The sequence below is a fragment of the Orbicella faveolata genome, unplaced genomic scaffold (genome assembly GCF_042242905.1).
Source record: "Orbicella faveolata isolate gen_17 unplaced genomic scaffold, um_ofav_v1 contig_26, whole genome shotgun sequence".
In the NCBI taxonomy this organism is placed as follows: Eukaryota; Metazoa; Cnidaria; class Anthozoa; order Scleractinia; family Merulinidae; genus Orbicella; species Orbicella faveolata.
Genome location: NW_028301554.1, coordinates 17904188 through 17921438, shown reverse-complemented (window position 1 = coordinate 17921438; position 17251 = coordinate 17904188). Strand labels below are relative to the sequence as shown.

The 17251-nt window shown below is 40.1% G+C and overlaps 1 protein-coding gene across 2 annotated transcripts; it reads right to left on the bottom strand.

Annotated features, from left to right (window-relative positions):
• Positions 1-2207: 2207 nt before the first annotated feature.
• Positions 2208-16447, bottom strand: LOC110040010 (uncharacterized). Of its 2 annotated transcripts, none has more exons than XM_089295401.1 (15): positions 16111-16447; positions 12407-12524; positions 9920-11742; positions 9177-9320; positions 8282-8494; positions 7676-7939; positions 6906-7112; positions 6566-6650; positions 6411-6472; positions 6191-6325; positions 5627-5758; positions 4953-5110; positions 4343-4508; positions 3841-3882; positions 2208-3064 (listed from the first exon to the last, which is right to left on the bottom strand). In XM_089295401.1, the coding sequence occupies exons 2-15, from the start codon at positions 12498-12500 to the stop codon at positions 3050-3052; spliced, it is 3540 nt and encodes a 1179-aa protein (XP_089151527.1). In that variant the 5' UTR covers positions 12501-12524; positions 16111-16447; the 3' UTR covers positions 2208-3049. The 2 variants fall into 2 exon arrangements, with proteins under 2 accessions (XP_089151527.1, XP_089151526.1); XM_089295400.1 differs by lacking the exon at positions 16111-16447 and adding an exon at positions 12785-12911.
• Between the last annotated feature and the right edge of the window lie 804 nt (positions 16448-17251).

Here is a 17251-nt window from a genome sequence, read left to right as displayed (position 1 = left end):
AGCCATTTTTCTTGCACCCAAATCCAGCCAACACGAGGAAAATATGCTTCAAAAGGAAACTGATACCATAGATGCCATACTAATCATGGTATTGGCACCAAAATAAGTTTATAATCCTATCAAAACTGCGAGATCCCGTCGCCATGTTTGGATTCTCTTTCGTTACCAGTGTCTTTCGTGTCTTCGCGTCACGGAAAACAAGTAACGTCACGAAAACTTTTCGCGGGAAAGACGGTTTCACGCGGGAACTTACGTGCGATCACGTTACCATCTCGCGTTACGTCGCGTGAATTTATTTCTCTTGTTTCTGTCTTTCCAGTTATAACTGTCATAAATGAATTTCTTCCCCTTTTGTTTCCAACGGTGGAGGCAGTGGGGTGGGAGAGGGGTACCCTGTCGAGCCAATTTCCCGATTATGATTCCGAGTATACAACGACCGTCATACATGTTAAAGGGTGTAGTTTCGGGTTGGCCTGTTTGAAATAGTTACAAATTATGCCCGTTTGGTGAGGGAGTGTCTAATCGGCGCGGGTCGCCGGTAAACAGCGCGGGTCACGGGTATACAGCGCGGGTTGCGGGTAAGCGGCGCGGGTGCAGGTAAGCGGCACGGGTCACGCAAAAAATAATCATAAGCAAAAAATCTGAACGTTTTGATTTAACAAATAAAGAAGCCTAAGCCGTGTATTACACTGTGATAAAACACGACGGGCATTTGAGAACACGAGGGAAATGTAGAGCCGCTAGAAAGTAAAACTCGCCTAAATGGCTCTAAACCGCCTCCAAGAACACAGACATCAAAATAACGCAATACAAACATAAGGTAAGCCACTTTTATTTAAGTTCTTTTCTACACGTAGCATTTAGAGCAATTTTCGAAGCATTCTCATACATAGTCGTATAAACGGCAAAAGCCTAATGTCACATATTAATCATATTCAAAGTCTGGGCCGCCTGTAGTAAACATCAAACAAAGAAGTAACAGCCATATTTAAACGTTAGAAGCTCGACTGAACCTCCAGGATTAAGCACGTGTACATTGGCTTCACGTCAAATATATCGTTATTTCGTCCAATAATCGTACCTGGCCGTGGAACATATCTGTAGTTTTGTACCAACATTATAACCTTATAGTTTTACAAGCTAAGGTTAGCAAGCAGTTCTCTTTCTCTCTTTTTGGTAGAAACGTGGAGAGAGCAAGAACCAACGAACATGTGATAGCGAATAACTGAACACGAGATGAATAATTATGAGCCTCGGCACGTACTGCACTTGGAATAATTTGCAACGGAAATTCGTAACTGAGAGTAGTTTCGTGCCAACACATTTCAAAACTTTGTATTTTCTTTAACAGTCGATAGAAACCTGAAGACTTACGGGAAAACGATTCTTGGATATATGGTTCTAAGAGTTGTATACTACATTCACTGCCCACGGAAGGTGCATCTTGAAAAAAGTTGGCCCGTGATTTTTTTTTAAGTTTACTGATTCTTAATCTGTGTTAATCTTTCTCAGTTGTGTCCATCCCTGCTTATTTTAGTTTTTTAATTACAATTTTGATTTTCTTCTACCTTAGGTGACTGTTATTTGAGAATTTTCTTCTTAAAGGTAATCAGAAAATGACTTAAAATTTTCTGACATTGCTCCTGTAACATGGATCAGCAAATTTAGATGTCAGAGTTGGCACTTTCGAGTCAGGGTGTTCACAAGAAGACGCACCGAAAGTACGAGGTAACACGCGCTGAAACATAAAAATGCAAATAAATCTTAACCCACTGGATGGGTAGTTCACAGGGACAAAATCATTGATTAACGGACCAGGAGAGACACGACGTACGCTACAATGATCCCACCCGGAGTGGAAAATGCCAGGCGAATTGAATTCATAACGGAATGGAGCAGGAAACGTGCGCGGGAAGGCCGAGATACAGTGTCCGCGTGGGGAAGGGGGAGGGTACTCCCTGTTATGGAAACAGTCTAACCCAATGGAAAATGGCCCAAAAAGTACCAAATCTACTAAGCTGGAATGCTGAGAGGCGAACTTACGGGTTAACGAGTCAGGGAGACATGACAAAGACCGCAGGGACCCTACCTAGATTGTATAGAAGACAGCGCAACTGCCAAATTGAAATGCGCGAGGAAACGCGCACGAAATGCTCTAAAAACAATAGTCTTGTAATTGGCACTGAACAAAAAATACATGAAATCACTTTTTAACTTTATTTTGTTTATTAATTAAGAATGAAATCACTATGGAAACTACCTTTGGCGAAGCTCAAAACGAAACAGTTAATTCTGCGTATTCACTAGCCTTTATCGTATCAACATGTAAATTCTCATTTCTGAACTCTATACATTTCTTATATTAGTACTTTAGTGAATATAATAATCGATCAAAACAATTTCCTTGTCATGATTAGTTCACTCTTATGACCTTCACGCCTCCTTTGCATTGCCGCTTGAAAGCAAAATGATCTACATGTAAAATTAACTAACTGCGGAATTCTATTTTTTAAAACTACAGTAACGGACAAAGGGTATTTATGATGTCATAGACTCTATCTTGGATATTAAATGAAACTCGTTAACTGTTATCAATTAAGTAGAAAAAAACGAAAGGTTACAATAACGTTCGGTGATGTTTGCTTACACTGTAAAGCTGGACAATTTATTTTGGAAACACTATCTCAATAGTATCGATCAGTTTTGCTCCATATAGTGATTTGAATTCAGCAATTCAAAGCCAAATATCACCAAGCTTGGTAAAACTATGCAAACTTGGAGAATTTCGTGTGACTTTTTTAATTTGACTTCATTTACATGCAGACTCAACTTCAAGCGGGTGGACTCTAAAATATACGTCAAACATCAGTAAAAAAATATATATTTCAGATACTTTTTTAGGCTAAACAAATAACTAAGTTTTCCAGCAGCTATTTCATGTCTATAGTATGTCAAGCATCGTAGCTGACACTTATAATGGATAAGGTCGTCGATGCCCTCTTTGATCAGTATGGTGACCGCTGAGGGTTGTTTTCCTTGAATTGACTGCTCACAGCTTTTCAGTCTGAAAGGAAGACAACAATTAAAGTTGGATGTTGTATACAAAGTAGTGTATCATGCTCTGTTTTAGCCTCGATGTTTGACTTATATCTTGATACTGAGCTAGTGCCGGTCTTTATAGTTCTAATACGGCTTATACAACACCAGTTGGTTCTTAATTCTAAAATTGTGTGATATGTGAACAATAAACAGCAACTCTATATCAGCTTGCTTGATTCAGAACAACACTTGTGTGAAAGCAAATAGACATTAAGAAACATTTTGTCCATGGAACGTGTAGAGGGTCTAGACTAAGGGGGCAGGGGGGTGCTGAATATTAATCTAAGTTTCATGTTCTCCAATTCCCAGCTATGAGTTGAAATTTCAGCCCATTATCAGAAAATAACTTGCATATCTCAGATCTTCGATACCTATCAGCCAAAAACGCGTCATTTTTCAGCTGACAGTTAAAATCTAAATTTATTCTCATGATCATAGTCCGTAAAAAAGTTACGTCGAGTTTGCGCATCTTGAAAACTTAAGCCTAAATTTTTCAAGTTCGTCGTTTGTAATCTGAGTTAATCTTCTCCATCCTTAACCATCCTTGTTCCTTTATGGTTTATTATAATCTCTTTGGTGTTTTTCTATCTTGATAAACTGTCATTTTCAGGTTTCCTTCAATTTAAAAGTAATTTTGTACCTGGTCAAAATAACTCAAAATACCTTGACTGAGCTCCTTTAAACTCCTTCCTGGCCTTATTTAAACGATATTTTAACGAACATTATTAACGGTTATTTTACCTCTGCCGACTCATCATAGTTGACAGTGTACTCGTACAGTGCCTACAAAAAGAAAATTAATTGGTTAACCATCACATCTGGTTTAACTAAAGTGATTTTTTTTTACTAGAAAAAGGTTCTTTTTAAATGTATTCGTCTCTGTGGTCTAAATTAACAAAAAAAAATCGACATCGACAGCTGGACAGTGGCATATACAGATACACAGACAGTCAGATATACACAGACAGACAAATATACAGAGAGGGAGATAGGAGGACAAATGGCGTAAAACAATATAAAAACCCACTGGAGATCACAAGCAGCAAGTTACGAACGATTGAAAACTCATGGAACAATTAGTGATATCTCGGTACGCATTCTGATAAAAAGCAGGCAAAACTTGCTTGTCACAACGAGCTAAAACTGAATCGGCAGCAGTTGACATAGAGACAAAAATGGCGCCAGCAAAACACGAAAAGTTAACGAAACAAAAAGAAACCTCATACCAGTGGCTGTCACGTACCTGGTAGATAAAGTTGTAGTGGTCCAAGGTACAAACAATGCCATGTCGGTCACGACGGAGGTTTTTGGACAGCTCAAATACATCAACAACTGATGTTTTACTCTCCTCGTGGCTTTTTATACCAATATCCACAGCGATATACACGCCACTGAAACCAAGACCATCACTGAAACAGAAAGAGGCGAACCACCTGTGTTAAATATTACTAAATGGCTGACCATTGATGAGAAAAAATATTAGCTTATTTTGCGACGATTATGTTGTTATCGCCCAAAACGTCTGCATTCGGACAGGTGACCAAGCTATCCCAAGTCTGTAGCAGGAAGCAGCTAGGGAAAGTATTTCCACTCCCCCCTGAATGAAATCTTGTTCATCGCAGACTACATGCCCCCCCCCCCCGTAAATTGACCTGCACCCTTTTATTCCCCCGTGTGAAGAGAGAACCATGAGAATTAACTCGTCGACCCGCGTGAGGCCTCGAACCCAGTCCACTTGATTAGGAGTCCAACAACCACCGCGCCCCCCAACCCAGCTGAACTAAACACCCTGAACACTCACAAGCTAAGTCAACTCATGAGACACATCAAGCATTATCTCAAACATTTCTAACCTGCAGTGTACAATGGTCGGAGTCTTGGTGTCGCCATGTTTCTTCCTTGCTTCTCTCGTGGCCGTCACGAAACCAACAAACAGGGCCACGTTGGGCATGGCGCGCTCTTTCCACGATGTGAATCTCATGTGCGAGACTTCGCGCGAGGATGAAGGCTTCTGCGTTTAAAGAATAGTATGTTTTATTGAGCTATTTACTTAGTACGGTACCACGTTGACTTGACGTTCTTCATACTGAGTACAAAGATGATTATTAGAGGCTGTCTTTTATCTGTTTTCCTGAGTCTTTTCTGTTAGCCAATGAATGTTTTATCCGATAATTTTGAGAGACGTTCTCTTGGCCTATCGGTAAAGGAAAACGTTTCAGGGTAAACCGAAGCGACGTATGCAGGTAAATGCCTTTTTAGAAATTAATGAAGAGTCATCAACTGATTTATTTGGCTCAAATCTTTCTTCAACACAGGTATATCTCTTTTACCCCAGTTTTCCACACAACCCGGATCACACTTTACACGTCACACGCCACATGTGCTTCACATGTCGTCATATACATGACATGTTAAGCCTCTCTGTATGACGCAATACCAAGGATGTCACCTGCACGCCAAATGACGTCACAAGGGGTAAACCGAATAAGATGAAAACGAAACAAGGAAACTATCAGAATATAATCACCTTGCTGTCTGCAATGTTTAAAGTGGTCAGCGTGTAGTCTGCTTTCTTCACAATTTGTTTGATTGTAACATCGATGCCACCAAAATTCTTCGTGTTCCCTTCTCCTCTCGGCAAATAATCCATAAACTCAGTCTGATAAGAAAGCAAAACACAAACGGGAAAATATTTACGAATTGTTCAGTAATTGGTTTTAAAGTCAAAGCGGATTTTCCGGAAAGTCGATAACTGTAAACTCCTGTACATGGAATAGAATTTTCTTATAAATCATAGAGAAGAGAGAGTATTAAATTAACTGCACTGAATTGTTGTGTGCCACGATTCAAATTTATACTGTAATTTGCTAAATTTGTCTACTCAAATCAAAGGAAAGCCCTAAGAAAATAACACTACACCACGCAGATTTGAATGGATAACACTGTAAGATAATAGGGGAAGTTGCTTGCGAGCTCCCTAGCATACTTAACAACGAGCAGTTATTTTAAAATATCCTAATAATTTACTTCGTTATCCCCACTATCGAACAAGGAGACAGTTACAGCATATTGAAAGCAAAATGTAGAATACCGGTTTCTCTTTCTCTTCCTCGTTCACCATGACAACCAGGTTGGACTTTTGTTCCCAGACCATTTGCCACAAATCTTCCGCGGTCTCGTGCAGAGGATGCTGGGTAGCAATGTAACGCGCCTGGCCTTTGTGATCCTTTCAATGCAAGAAAGCATGGCGTCACTGATTTATTATTTACAAATAAAAACATTTTAAAAGCACTCTGGGTAACGATATTTACCCTGATCCAGTTAGCATTGATGTAATCCGGATTTGAGGATAATTTTACTCGGGTCTTTGGAGCTAAAATGAAAGTGAATCTCAAATGTTATTTTTTCGCAAACAAAGTCTTGCTTTATTAAATGCTAAAATGATAACCAACCGAGGAATGTTTACCTGGTAATACATGCGGGGACCTGTTTTTACTCTGAGTGTTTGCAGGATATTTCACTTCCTCTTCCGGTACGTCTTTGCTGAGGTTCTGGAAAAAGATACAGGTCCGCAATGCGTTAATGCGTAGGCTGGTAACCAGGTCTTGAACGGATAATTATTTTTTAAAAGTTATGATGATGAAAACATCGGTTGAGTCGGGTACTCATACCCGATATTTTCAAATTCGTTTTGAGGAGAAATACAATCTATGAACATAAATCTTACAGCTCTTAAACCAGTGTGACATATAAATAGTGCATGCAAACTCGTTTAAGCATGTTTGTGTGAATAACTTTTTTCTAACCTTGAATTCAGCGTCTTTCTTCTTTTCGTTCCTGTTTCTAAGCGCCAAAGCCACAATACCCACAGTTCCGGTCTTGTGTGTCAGCGGTATATCTTCATCATCGATGATCGAATATGCTGACGAACGTCTCCTCCCGCGGTCTTTCAGGTCAGCGTCAATGTGTCGCAAACCAGCAGGGCTGGATTGCTTAGAACCATCTCCTTGTCCCTGATACAAGAAAATAGCAGTAACGTATGCCTCTGAAAAACTGAGATAGTTAACCTTGGCGATGAATGTTCCTGATACGCTTAAAATATTTAGAGGTTTAAAAGGTGCTCCGTTAGAGATACTATAGAGGGTACTCCTTGCTTCGTTAACAGTATTGAGCTTCAACGGAAGTAGTCCTCAGTTTCACTGTAATCAAAACAACCTCTCTGTAAACCTAAACATTGCATTGAATTGAAGTCTCAAAGCTATCTGGCCTTCACGCAGTTAAGCTGGAACTAAAATTATTGGAACATAACCTACTGAAACCTAGTTTTAAGTAACATTTTGTCAACTACAAACTGTGCTTCTCACGTGAGATTTAAGTTTGTTTTAGTTGCTCAAATGAAACACAAACCGCTGCAGATTGTCATGTAGCCAATAGAAATGGTCCATAGCACTCGGGAGGGGCAGCAAACATTACGAGCTACCATATTTCATTACAACAAAGATATTCTTCATCTCTACATATACACCTCACGTTTATTTCAAAGTTCATCCTTTTACAAGTCGCGCCGCATACATACCTCGCCACCGACAGTTGCCGATTCCCTACGAGAGCCTCCGGAACCTGACGAAGCAGTATCGGAAGTTTGGCCACCTTGGAGCTTGTTGGTGACGTCGCCAGTTTTGTTGGCATCAGGAGCAGGGCTTGTTACAATGACAGGCGTTGGGCTCACATGCGTGTTGGAATTGCGTTCGTTAAGTTCTCCGTCGTCCTCTCTTAACCCATATGCTTGGTTCTCGTAGGAGACAGCGTTGTCATTTCCATCGTTATCAACGTTTGTACCCTACAGTTGACATCAGAAGACACAACATTTGTGACACAATTGATTGTGGTTATATTTATTTTTTGAGGGCAAAGATGCTGCTGGACAATTCAGAAATAATAATAATGTCTTCTTTCATAGTTCTGTCTTTATTCCACTTATCCTCATCGTCCCGGCTGGGACATAAGGCCATCTTTATTTGGTTCAGATAAAACGCGTCCGTCTTAATCTCGAAAAACAATCGGAGCGAAAGTATGTCATGTTCGAGCGCTCTTATCAATATGACATGTGACACTAGCGGGTCTCAAGTCTGACTGATATCTTTCTTTCACAAGACATCTTTGTTTCTTATTAATAACTCACCTTCTTTCCTTTTGGCTCTTTATCGTTGCCATCCGTGTCGTCTTCCTTTCTTCGTTTTTTCTCTTTCTTCTCTGTTTTCTTGTCGTCCTTGTCTCCTTTGTTGCGTTTTTTCTTTCTTCTTTCAGCGCCGTTCTCCTTGACGTGTACCACTTGTAGCTTTTGAGATTCTTCGTATTTTCGCCATCTTCGTCTTTTTCCACCGCAGCAGAACAGCTTCAATAATCAAGGTAGACAAATGATTGGAAAGGAAACAGCCATTGGGATCAGAAAAGTAAAGTCTCTTTCGAGTTACCACATACGTCCACTCAACATAAAACAAAAAATCGCAGTATCCCTTATAAAAATGTCTGTTTGTCCATCGTTGGTTCGTTCGCTAGTTTTTTCTTCCGTTGTTTCGTTGGTTGGTTGGTTTTTTCTTTGGTTCTCTCGCTATAAATCGTTCTTTCGTTGGTTTGCAATGTTTGCCGGATGCTTGCTCCTGGCATCGTTTTGTTGATTGGTTTCTCAGTCTCTCTTTCAAAGAGAGGTTGTTTAGATTTTTTTCTCTCATTGGCACATGCATCCTTGCCATACACTTTTCTTCTACTTTGCGATTTCCTATTCTTTGTAACTATAATTCCTTTTTCGAGGGTCTGAATAAATAGGTGTTAGTTCTTGTAAGATTCTTGTCGTTTGTCAGTTGTCAGTATCGATATTGAGAAAATAAACATTTGCCATTTAGAGCTACGGCCGTTGCCTGTCAATTTTTATTAAGACTCTGCTGGATGTTACTGCAATCAAGACAAAATTCTTCTGTTAAAATTTTAGGTTCTTTGTCAGTTATAAGCTAGCCTCGTCCATCTCTCATCTACTATTACAGGGAAGGAAACTTTTTATAACTGTAAATCCTACTTACACAACAGCATGCCAGTGTCAATAGAAGAAGACCAACAGCGCCCGCGATTGCAATAAGAATAATAGCCCAGGTTGAGAGGTCACCATTATCATATTCAGTCTTGTATTTGGTAGACTCTTCTCCGGCCAGATCAACATGGATAACCTAAAAAATTAATTTTTTTTAGATAATCTACTTGATAAAGACGTGCTTGTGTTTTCAATACATCAAAAATATCCTCGACTTAGCTTTTAAAATTCAAAGACGTTTAGTTAAACAGAGCACCAACGTTGTCTATCGTGGTTTATTGAAACGAAATCCTAAATTACCGATTTCCACTCTTAATAATAATAATAATAATAATAATAATAATAATAATAATAATAACATTTATAATGCGCAAATTTCATAAAATGTTCAAATGCGCATGACAAGATTAAAAACGGAATAAAGAGGCTAAAAAGCTAAAATTACAATTAAAAGTAAACTTACAATAATAAAAACAACTATGATAAAAATGCATGACGGAAAAGGTGAGTTTTTAGCTTGGCGTCAAAAATACTAACAGTGCTGGTGCTTCTTATGACAAATGGTAGCGCATTCCAAAGTTTCGGTGCAGCACAGGTAAAAGAACGATCACCTAGTGTAGCTCTTCTATTGTGAATTATCTTTACTTTTTTGTGAGATCTAGTTTCACTTATTTGACCAATTCAGTAGGTATAAATTAGAGAAATAAGCAAAAAGCAATTAAAATTAATATCTACCTTTCCTTCGAATTCTGGTCCAAGTGCTTTAGTATTTCCGTTTTCCAGGAACATTTTTAACAGTTTGTAAGCCTTTAGGGTAAGACACTTATGCAACTTCTTCGAGCCGGACTTGGAAACGTAAAACCAGACTTCTGCCTGTTCATCTTTTTTGCTTGGGTCGGCGCAGTTCTTCTCTACGTTGATGAAAATTATCCTGTCTGGAGATACCCTGGTGCCATTTTTGTCGTACAAGCTCCACGCAGTCTTTTGCTTTAGAGTGTGCTTCAGTTTAGAGCAAAACTCGCCCCATGTGATTCCTAACTTCACCTTGACGTATAGGTTAGGTTTCTGCTCTATGGGAGGGGTACCTGAGGAGCCTGGCTCTTTCGTAGGGTCGGTCTTGCTAGTTGTCGTATCGGTTGGTTTCGGCGGTTTTGGCGGCTTCGGACACACGAAATGGTCGTAATCTCCGACGGCGTATTCGGGCGACGTCGGTGTAAGAGTGACGATCTTCACTCCGCCGTCGTAAACAGGTCTGTCTCCGCCACACTTGTACAAGTATTCATTGAACTGACCACGAGAATCAGGAGCGGCTGGTCTTACATACACGAAAAACCATGCTTGTACCATCCGTTGCTTTTTATAGTAACTTCCATAAACACATTTCCATTCTTGTAACTCGGCTTTGATGAAATGTTCGTAGTTTTTCAGACGGTTCATGTATTCTACGGAAAGATTTTTAGCCCCTTGCGGTTTAGAGTCACAGTCAGTCATATTAAGTCTGATCCGAATTCGAAACTCTTTCTGTGTTAGTGTGTTAGGGTTTATGTAAGCTTTGAAGGTTTTCATCACTGTTGTATTCCCAATTTTTCCTCGATCAACATTTTCTTTCAGGGGCTTCAATGCTTCATTGGGCTGATCTGGAGCGGCTGTCCCCATCCCTACCTTAACAATTGCTGTTCTGTTGTCCTTCATCAACTCTACCGTGACATATCTGTAGTCAGTGTCATTCTCGAAAATTCTTTTGATGGCCTTCTCCAGCTCCACGATAGTCTTTTTCCTATTTTGAGAAGGTGTGGTCAGGTTAAAAGAAACATAAAACTGCTTCTCTCCTGGAATGTACGCCTGCCACTCAGTAATTACAGTCAAATTTCCCAGTTGACCCTCATTCACTTTCGCTTGAAGACCTTGAAGCTGCTTGTTTGGATTTTCTGTGGATGGTTTCTCCACTTGAACTCGAACTGTTACTATAGTAACGTTTTCTGGGTCTGGGCATGTGACTTTTTGAAGTGTTACTGTTTCGTTACCGGGCAACGCCTCCTGTACTGCATGGATCAAGCTTTTGCTTTCTTTAAAACCTTTGAGCTCGTGAGTATCATTGCATTCAGCCTTTATCATAAGCACGACATCGAATAAAATTCCAGTGAATAGGGTCTTTGTTACAGGAAAAGAGCCTATCTTTCCACTTGAAGTTTGGTTTCGAAGTATTTCTTTGACATGTGTTTCAGGCTCTTTTGTACTAATATTCAAAAAGGCTAACACACTCCCAGGTTTCAACTCGATAACCTCAGCATTCGAGCTGACATTTTTGGTGTGAAGGGTATTTCTAACAGCTTCTGTTATATCAGACTCCAAATCAATGTAGTCCTGGCTTGATTTGTTTAAAAATTCCATTTTCCAAGTGATGTTTACGAATTCCATGATTACGTTGAATGAGGTATAATTGAGAAACTGCGATGGTTCAGTTGGAGTGACAACAGTAGCAGTAGATGCCATAACATTCGTTGAAGGAGTCGGAGATATGGCGCTCACTTCCGAAACCTTTGCAGTTAAAGTGGAACCTGCAATTTACCGCAGAAATGTCGGAGTTATGGGCAACTCAAACTTGACACAGTACACTAGGCAACCATTTTTTAGTATTTTTCTTTTACAAATGAAAGGTGCTTAATAGGGTGTTAGGTAGGGTTTACCGGTTAAACCGCTTAATATGATATAATATGTGTTAATTCCACGATGTTATGCCGGCCACAGTAGGTTTTTCATTTAATCACATCTGCACATTGTATGGTTGTCAACTAACAGTCGGTCTTTTAAAACTCATGCACTTCAGTCACTGTATTGTTTGTATTTCAAAATGAAGACCTTAAAGACCTTAATGGCTTAAAAAAAGTCTTCATGTGGTTGCTTATAACCCCCGTTTTATGTAGTATTTTATAATAAGTCCATATAACATGGCTGATAACTTCTTTTTATAGATTAGTGCGAAGCTCAGAACAGTGTTCTCGTCGAATTGCTTTTTCGTGTCAAACATTTCGTCTGTTTATTTTCAGTTGTTTTGATGGTTTGCCTTGGTTTCTGTTTGCCATTAAGCGGTAAACAATGATTTCTAACAGCACAGTTTCACTTAACATCGTCACGAGATCACGTGAAAAGAACTAAAATTAAGAAAGGGTTTCAAATGAGAGCATAGAGTAGAATTTATAGTGCATGTTATGTTGGACTTACTCTGGGCGTTGACCAAGATGGCGAAGATGGCTAGAAAAAGAACCGTCTTCAGCATGAGCCCCAAATAACTCTGTTGTCTTGAAAAAAGGGACATGTTTTACTGCAGAATGTCGAATAACTACAACAGAAAAAAAGAGCATTTGATAATTGAAATTGAACAAGATTGCTTGAACTCAAGAGCATCTGAATTGCAGAGAGAAATCCCAAGATGAGATTTTACTTCGCAACATTGCTGGACAAAAAAAACTTCCAATGTGATTAAGTTTGACTAAGTAAAGTTACGCAACATTTTAATTAAAGAACGAACCGAGTTTACTTTGACAAAATCTCCACACAGCCAAAATCGAAGTTCCCCAGAACTAAATTTTTCGCACTCACCTCTCTGAAACTTCTTCAAGCGAGTCCTACAAAGAGTTTCGTTCCACCCACAAGTTCGCACCGGGTAAAAAGCTGAAGTGCTCGCATTCTTATGTTAGAGCTTTAGTTTACCTTGCCTTTATGTAGACAATATGTGTGCGTAATTCCTACAAATCTTTTGTTTACTCAAGAAAGTTAAGGCATTGTTCCCAATGACAGTTGACTAGTGTCGAACTAGTGTAAAAGCATTACGCCAGGTCGAGATCCGGGGGAGGGGGTACTCTATGATATGGGCTATATAGGTATGTGCGGCCCCAAAGGGTAGGGTTTTTCAGCTGTTTTGGTCATAAATAGGGTATCGATTTTGGCCATTTTGGTTATAAATAGGGTATGGTTTTAGCACTCTAGCCTTGAATTGGGTATGTTTCTTAGAAGAAGCTACTTTCTCATCAGTATCAATAAGACCGTCAACAAAAGCCCTTCATAAGGGACCGTTCATTTTTTATAAGGTAGGGGGGGCTGGTGGGATTTGGGGGGGGGCCATGCGAAAAAAAATGGCTTTCGAGGGGGGGCCATCCCAAAAAAATAAGGGAAAAAGGGGGGTCATGTGAAATATTTTAGTAAAACTTTAAAATGGCATAATGTTTGAATATCAAAAAAATTGCTATAGAATAAATATAGAAGGCAGGATACAAATTTATTACAAACTTTCCTTCTGCTTTAAAAAAACGTTTGGCGACAAAAAGCATTTGTAGCTACTGAAAAGAAGTATTTAACACTGTTATTTTCGAATGCAACTTTCACTGGCACTCATCTTCATCTCCGCTGTCGTCGAGTTCTTTGTCGCCGCTTGTGCTGCTATGGGAGTCTCTTTCACCAATGCTGCAAGAAGCAGCAATGCTTTCCATCAGAGTGTACTCTTCAGGGTACATGAAGGTGTAAACATAATTTCTGACTTCCCGCTCAAGGTTGGTGGTGATTCTGCTTCTTGCAGCATTGGTGAAATAATTCCCTTCCAAGAGCTGTGCGATGTATGGCCCATCTCTTCTAAATATCGACGTGACAACATCCTCAACTTTAAGACACTCTTCCGGGACGGCCGTTCTAGGAGGGTACACAAGGCATTGTGGAAGATCATTTCCTAGCGGGTTTCCAACACAGATTCCATAAACTCGTTAGGCTTTGTTTTCAGTCCGCTTCCTCTTTCTTTCATTTGACTTTCTGGGGGTTTCTTTTTTCCTTCTCCTTTTGTTGATGTGCTGTTTGAGTATGCCTTTGAATATGCTGTTATAATTGCTCTTCTTATTTTCTAGTGCTTCCATGTCCTGCGTGACCTTCGTCAAATTAGCTTCTGTACATTTGACCTGTTTTACATTAAAACTGTGGGAAACTTCTTCGCCCTGCTTTAAAGCAAGCCCATTGGACTGAAAGAGTGTGGAATCGTGTTCCTTTACATCTTTCAATATGACATTCAACTTTTCCACCATTGCTCTGTGCTCTTTGATGGAGAAGTTCAGTTTTCTTCCATCACTGGGCTTCAACTGGTACCCTTGCATGGAAAACTCACTCGCCCTTTCTGAACAGCCATCCGCACCTAGAAAAATTGCTTCTTTTGCTTGTAAGATGTCAAACTGCCTGGATCGTTCAGCTGTAAACCTTTTCTTAAACGACTCGTCGCTTTCGCCATTATTGCGCATTTTAGAATGAGCCTCTTTCATGATGCTCATGTAGTAATGCGCTCTTTCCCCGATTGGATAAACAATATAAAGAAGAAAGAGCATGGAAGTGGCAGGCTGGTTTTATCTGACCCAGAGAGCGTTGCTCTATTTGCAGATAAGTTTATTGTCAAATCGAAGTTTGTAGTGGATTATCTTCAGCGCCTTGAAGTGCTGGAATTTAAAAGGAAAAAGAGAGCAGAAGAAAAGGCAAAGTTAAGTAGGGAGGAGGATTATCCTTGGACTGAGTTGTGCGAAGATCTAACCAAGCTTAAAAAGCTACGTGTTCCAGAACTAAACAAGTACTCAAACCACCACGGGCTGAAGCAGCATTTGAAAAGCAGCAAGAGTGAGAAGGTAAAGGCAATTGTAAGACATTCATGCTTGCAGAAGAAGAGTCCTCTCAGAGCTGGCCAACCAACACTGAGAAATGCCAGGACATTGACACAAAATGACAACAGGGCAAGTGCTGACAGCAGTGAAACGGATGAAAGTGACAATGATGAGTATGACAGTGATGCCATTGACTCTGGGGGAGAAGATGACTCAAGTGACGTCATTCTTGCATTCATCAATCCAGATGAGGAAGATGCCAATGAAAGGCCAAACGCCACACGCTCAGGGCGAGCCATAACTAGGAGATCCGAAATTGACTTCTCTTTCTTTTGATTTGTTTTTTAAACAACAGCTCTCTGTCGTATAGAGATTGTAAATATTGTCTTCATAGTGAGCACGATAGTGTGAAGTAGGGGGATAATAGAGAAATATTAAAAAAGTTGAAATCTAAGTATTGTTTGTTCAAATTTTTTTTTAGGGGGGGGTCATCCCAAAAAATGACCGCTATAAGGGGGGGCCATGTGAAAAAATTGGTAAGCTGAGGGGGGGTCATGCGATTTTTAAATGGTGCTTCCCAAATCCCACCAGCCCCCCCTCCCTTATAAAAAATGAACGGTCCCTAACTTATGTTTGGAGCAACTGTGTCAGCCGCAGCCGTGACGGTCATAAACAGGCCATCGAATTTTTGGTGACGTCATAAATAGGGTAGCAAAAACGCAGATTTTGATCATAAATAGGGTGAGGGTTTTGGGAAGTGGGCTGCACACCCCCACCCAACTTTTCTGGAAGTCCCCCCCTCCTCCCCGGGGCCGAGATCTTTCTGTCGTAACTACAGGAGTCGAAATTGAAATGACTTTTTTTCATTCCGAGACGTACAAAACTGTCCACTCGTTCAATATGGCTTAGTTACTAAGGCTAAATTTTCGAAAGAAAGAATAGCTCGACTCAATGATCTTGAAATATTTTATGCTTAGCAACCTTGAAAGGTTTTCGCCTTGTTGTTCGATAAGGGTGCAGGCCCAAGCAGGTTTCCCCATAGCGATCAAAATTGTAATCCTCCCTTAACCAAGATTTATTATAGAAGCATTTTTTAAACGTTCCATTAAGTGTAAAACACTCTGATCGGTTTTTGGCAACAAATTCATGTTCAAAGCTAAATCGTTTAAACTTACACAATGATAACAAAAACGGGCAGAACTATGATCAGCCGCTCTAATGGTTGCTCCGTGTCAATATTTGCATCACAGGGGACTCGGACGCTTTATCAGCAATGAAAATAAATGTACTGTTATTTACCTGTGTTCCTGTGTCTTTTTGAGTCGTTTAGAAGGGATTTGAATGAAGTGAAGGCAGTTTACATTTCCAAATATTATCTCGTCTGCCGCTTTGTAATTATGACACTCCGATTACGTTTCAAGTTTCGAGTAACGTCGTTAACTATAAACTCTCATCGGAGGAGAGTTTCTCAGCACTCATAATAACTTGAGTATCGGGCCTTTCTTAGCAAGAGGATAGGGGTAGGGGTAACGGCCGTGCGTTTCTCTAGTCTGCAGAACAGGCGGATTAGCGGGCTCTAGCGCGATACACGAGCGCGCGCGCGAAGCGCTCTCCTTCTCCGATGAGAGTTAATAGTTGTTTAACGACGTTACTCGAAACTTGAGACGTAATCGGAGTGTCATAATTACAAAGCGGCAGACGGAAATGTAAACCACCTTCGCTTCATTTAAATTCCTTCTAAACGACTCAAAAAGACAGGAATACAGGTAAATAACAGTACATTTAGTTTCATTGCTGAGAAAGCGTTCGGGTCCCCTATGTTTGCATCGTCTTTTTGAAAAAAACCGCTGGGAAAATTTTTGGGCTCGTGACCTTTGAAATCTTGACAACAACTGATAGCAGTGGGGGAGGGGTAGTTGAAGGGCTATAAATGCTGTGTTTAGACTTGAACGGTTTACCGAGGTACCAGAGTTTACTTACCTAGGTAAACATTTTCCGTGTGTAAACGCCAACTGATACTTTGGTAAATGCCGCAAAAGACAAAAGAAATTTAACCAAGGTAAAAGTTGTAATTACCCTGTGATCAGGCATGGTTACAGTTGGTAACCAAGGTCAAGATGACAGATACATCCGCTTGTGGCGGCGTAATATATCACTTCCCGCGGTGAGCAGATTGTGCAATTGCCGACAAAGCAAAGCGTTTCTTTTCCAATTTTGACTAGGTTACCATGGCAGAAAACGTGGAAAGATTGGATCGATCTTCTTACGGCGAACAATCCGTCACGTAAAAGAAAGCATTGTATTTTTCATTCTCAGTATTATTTACAACTTTCTCTAGACCAAGTTCGGTCCTTTGTTGTGTAATTATTGTCGATATATTTTCCCACCAGGGAGGATGCTGCATATACAACGTATCCACGTTTCTACGCATATAACCATG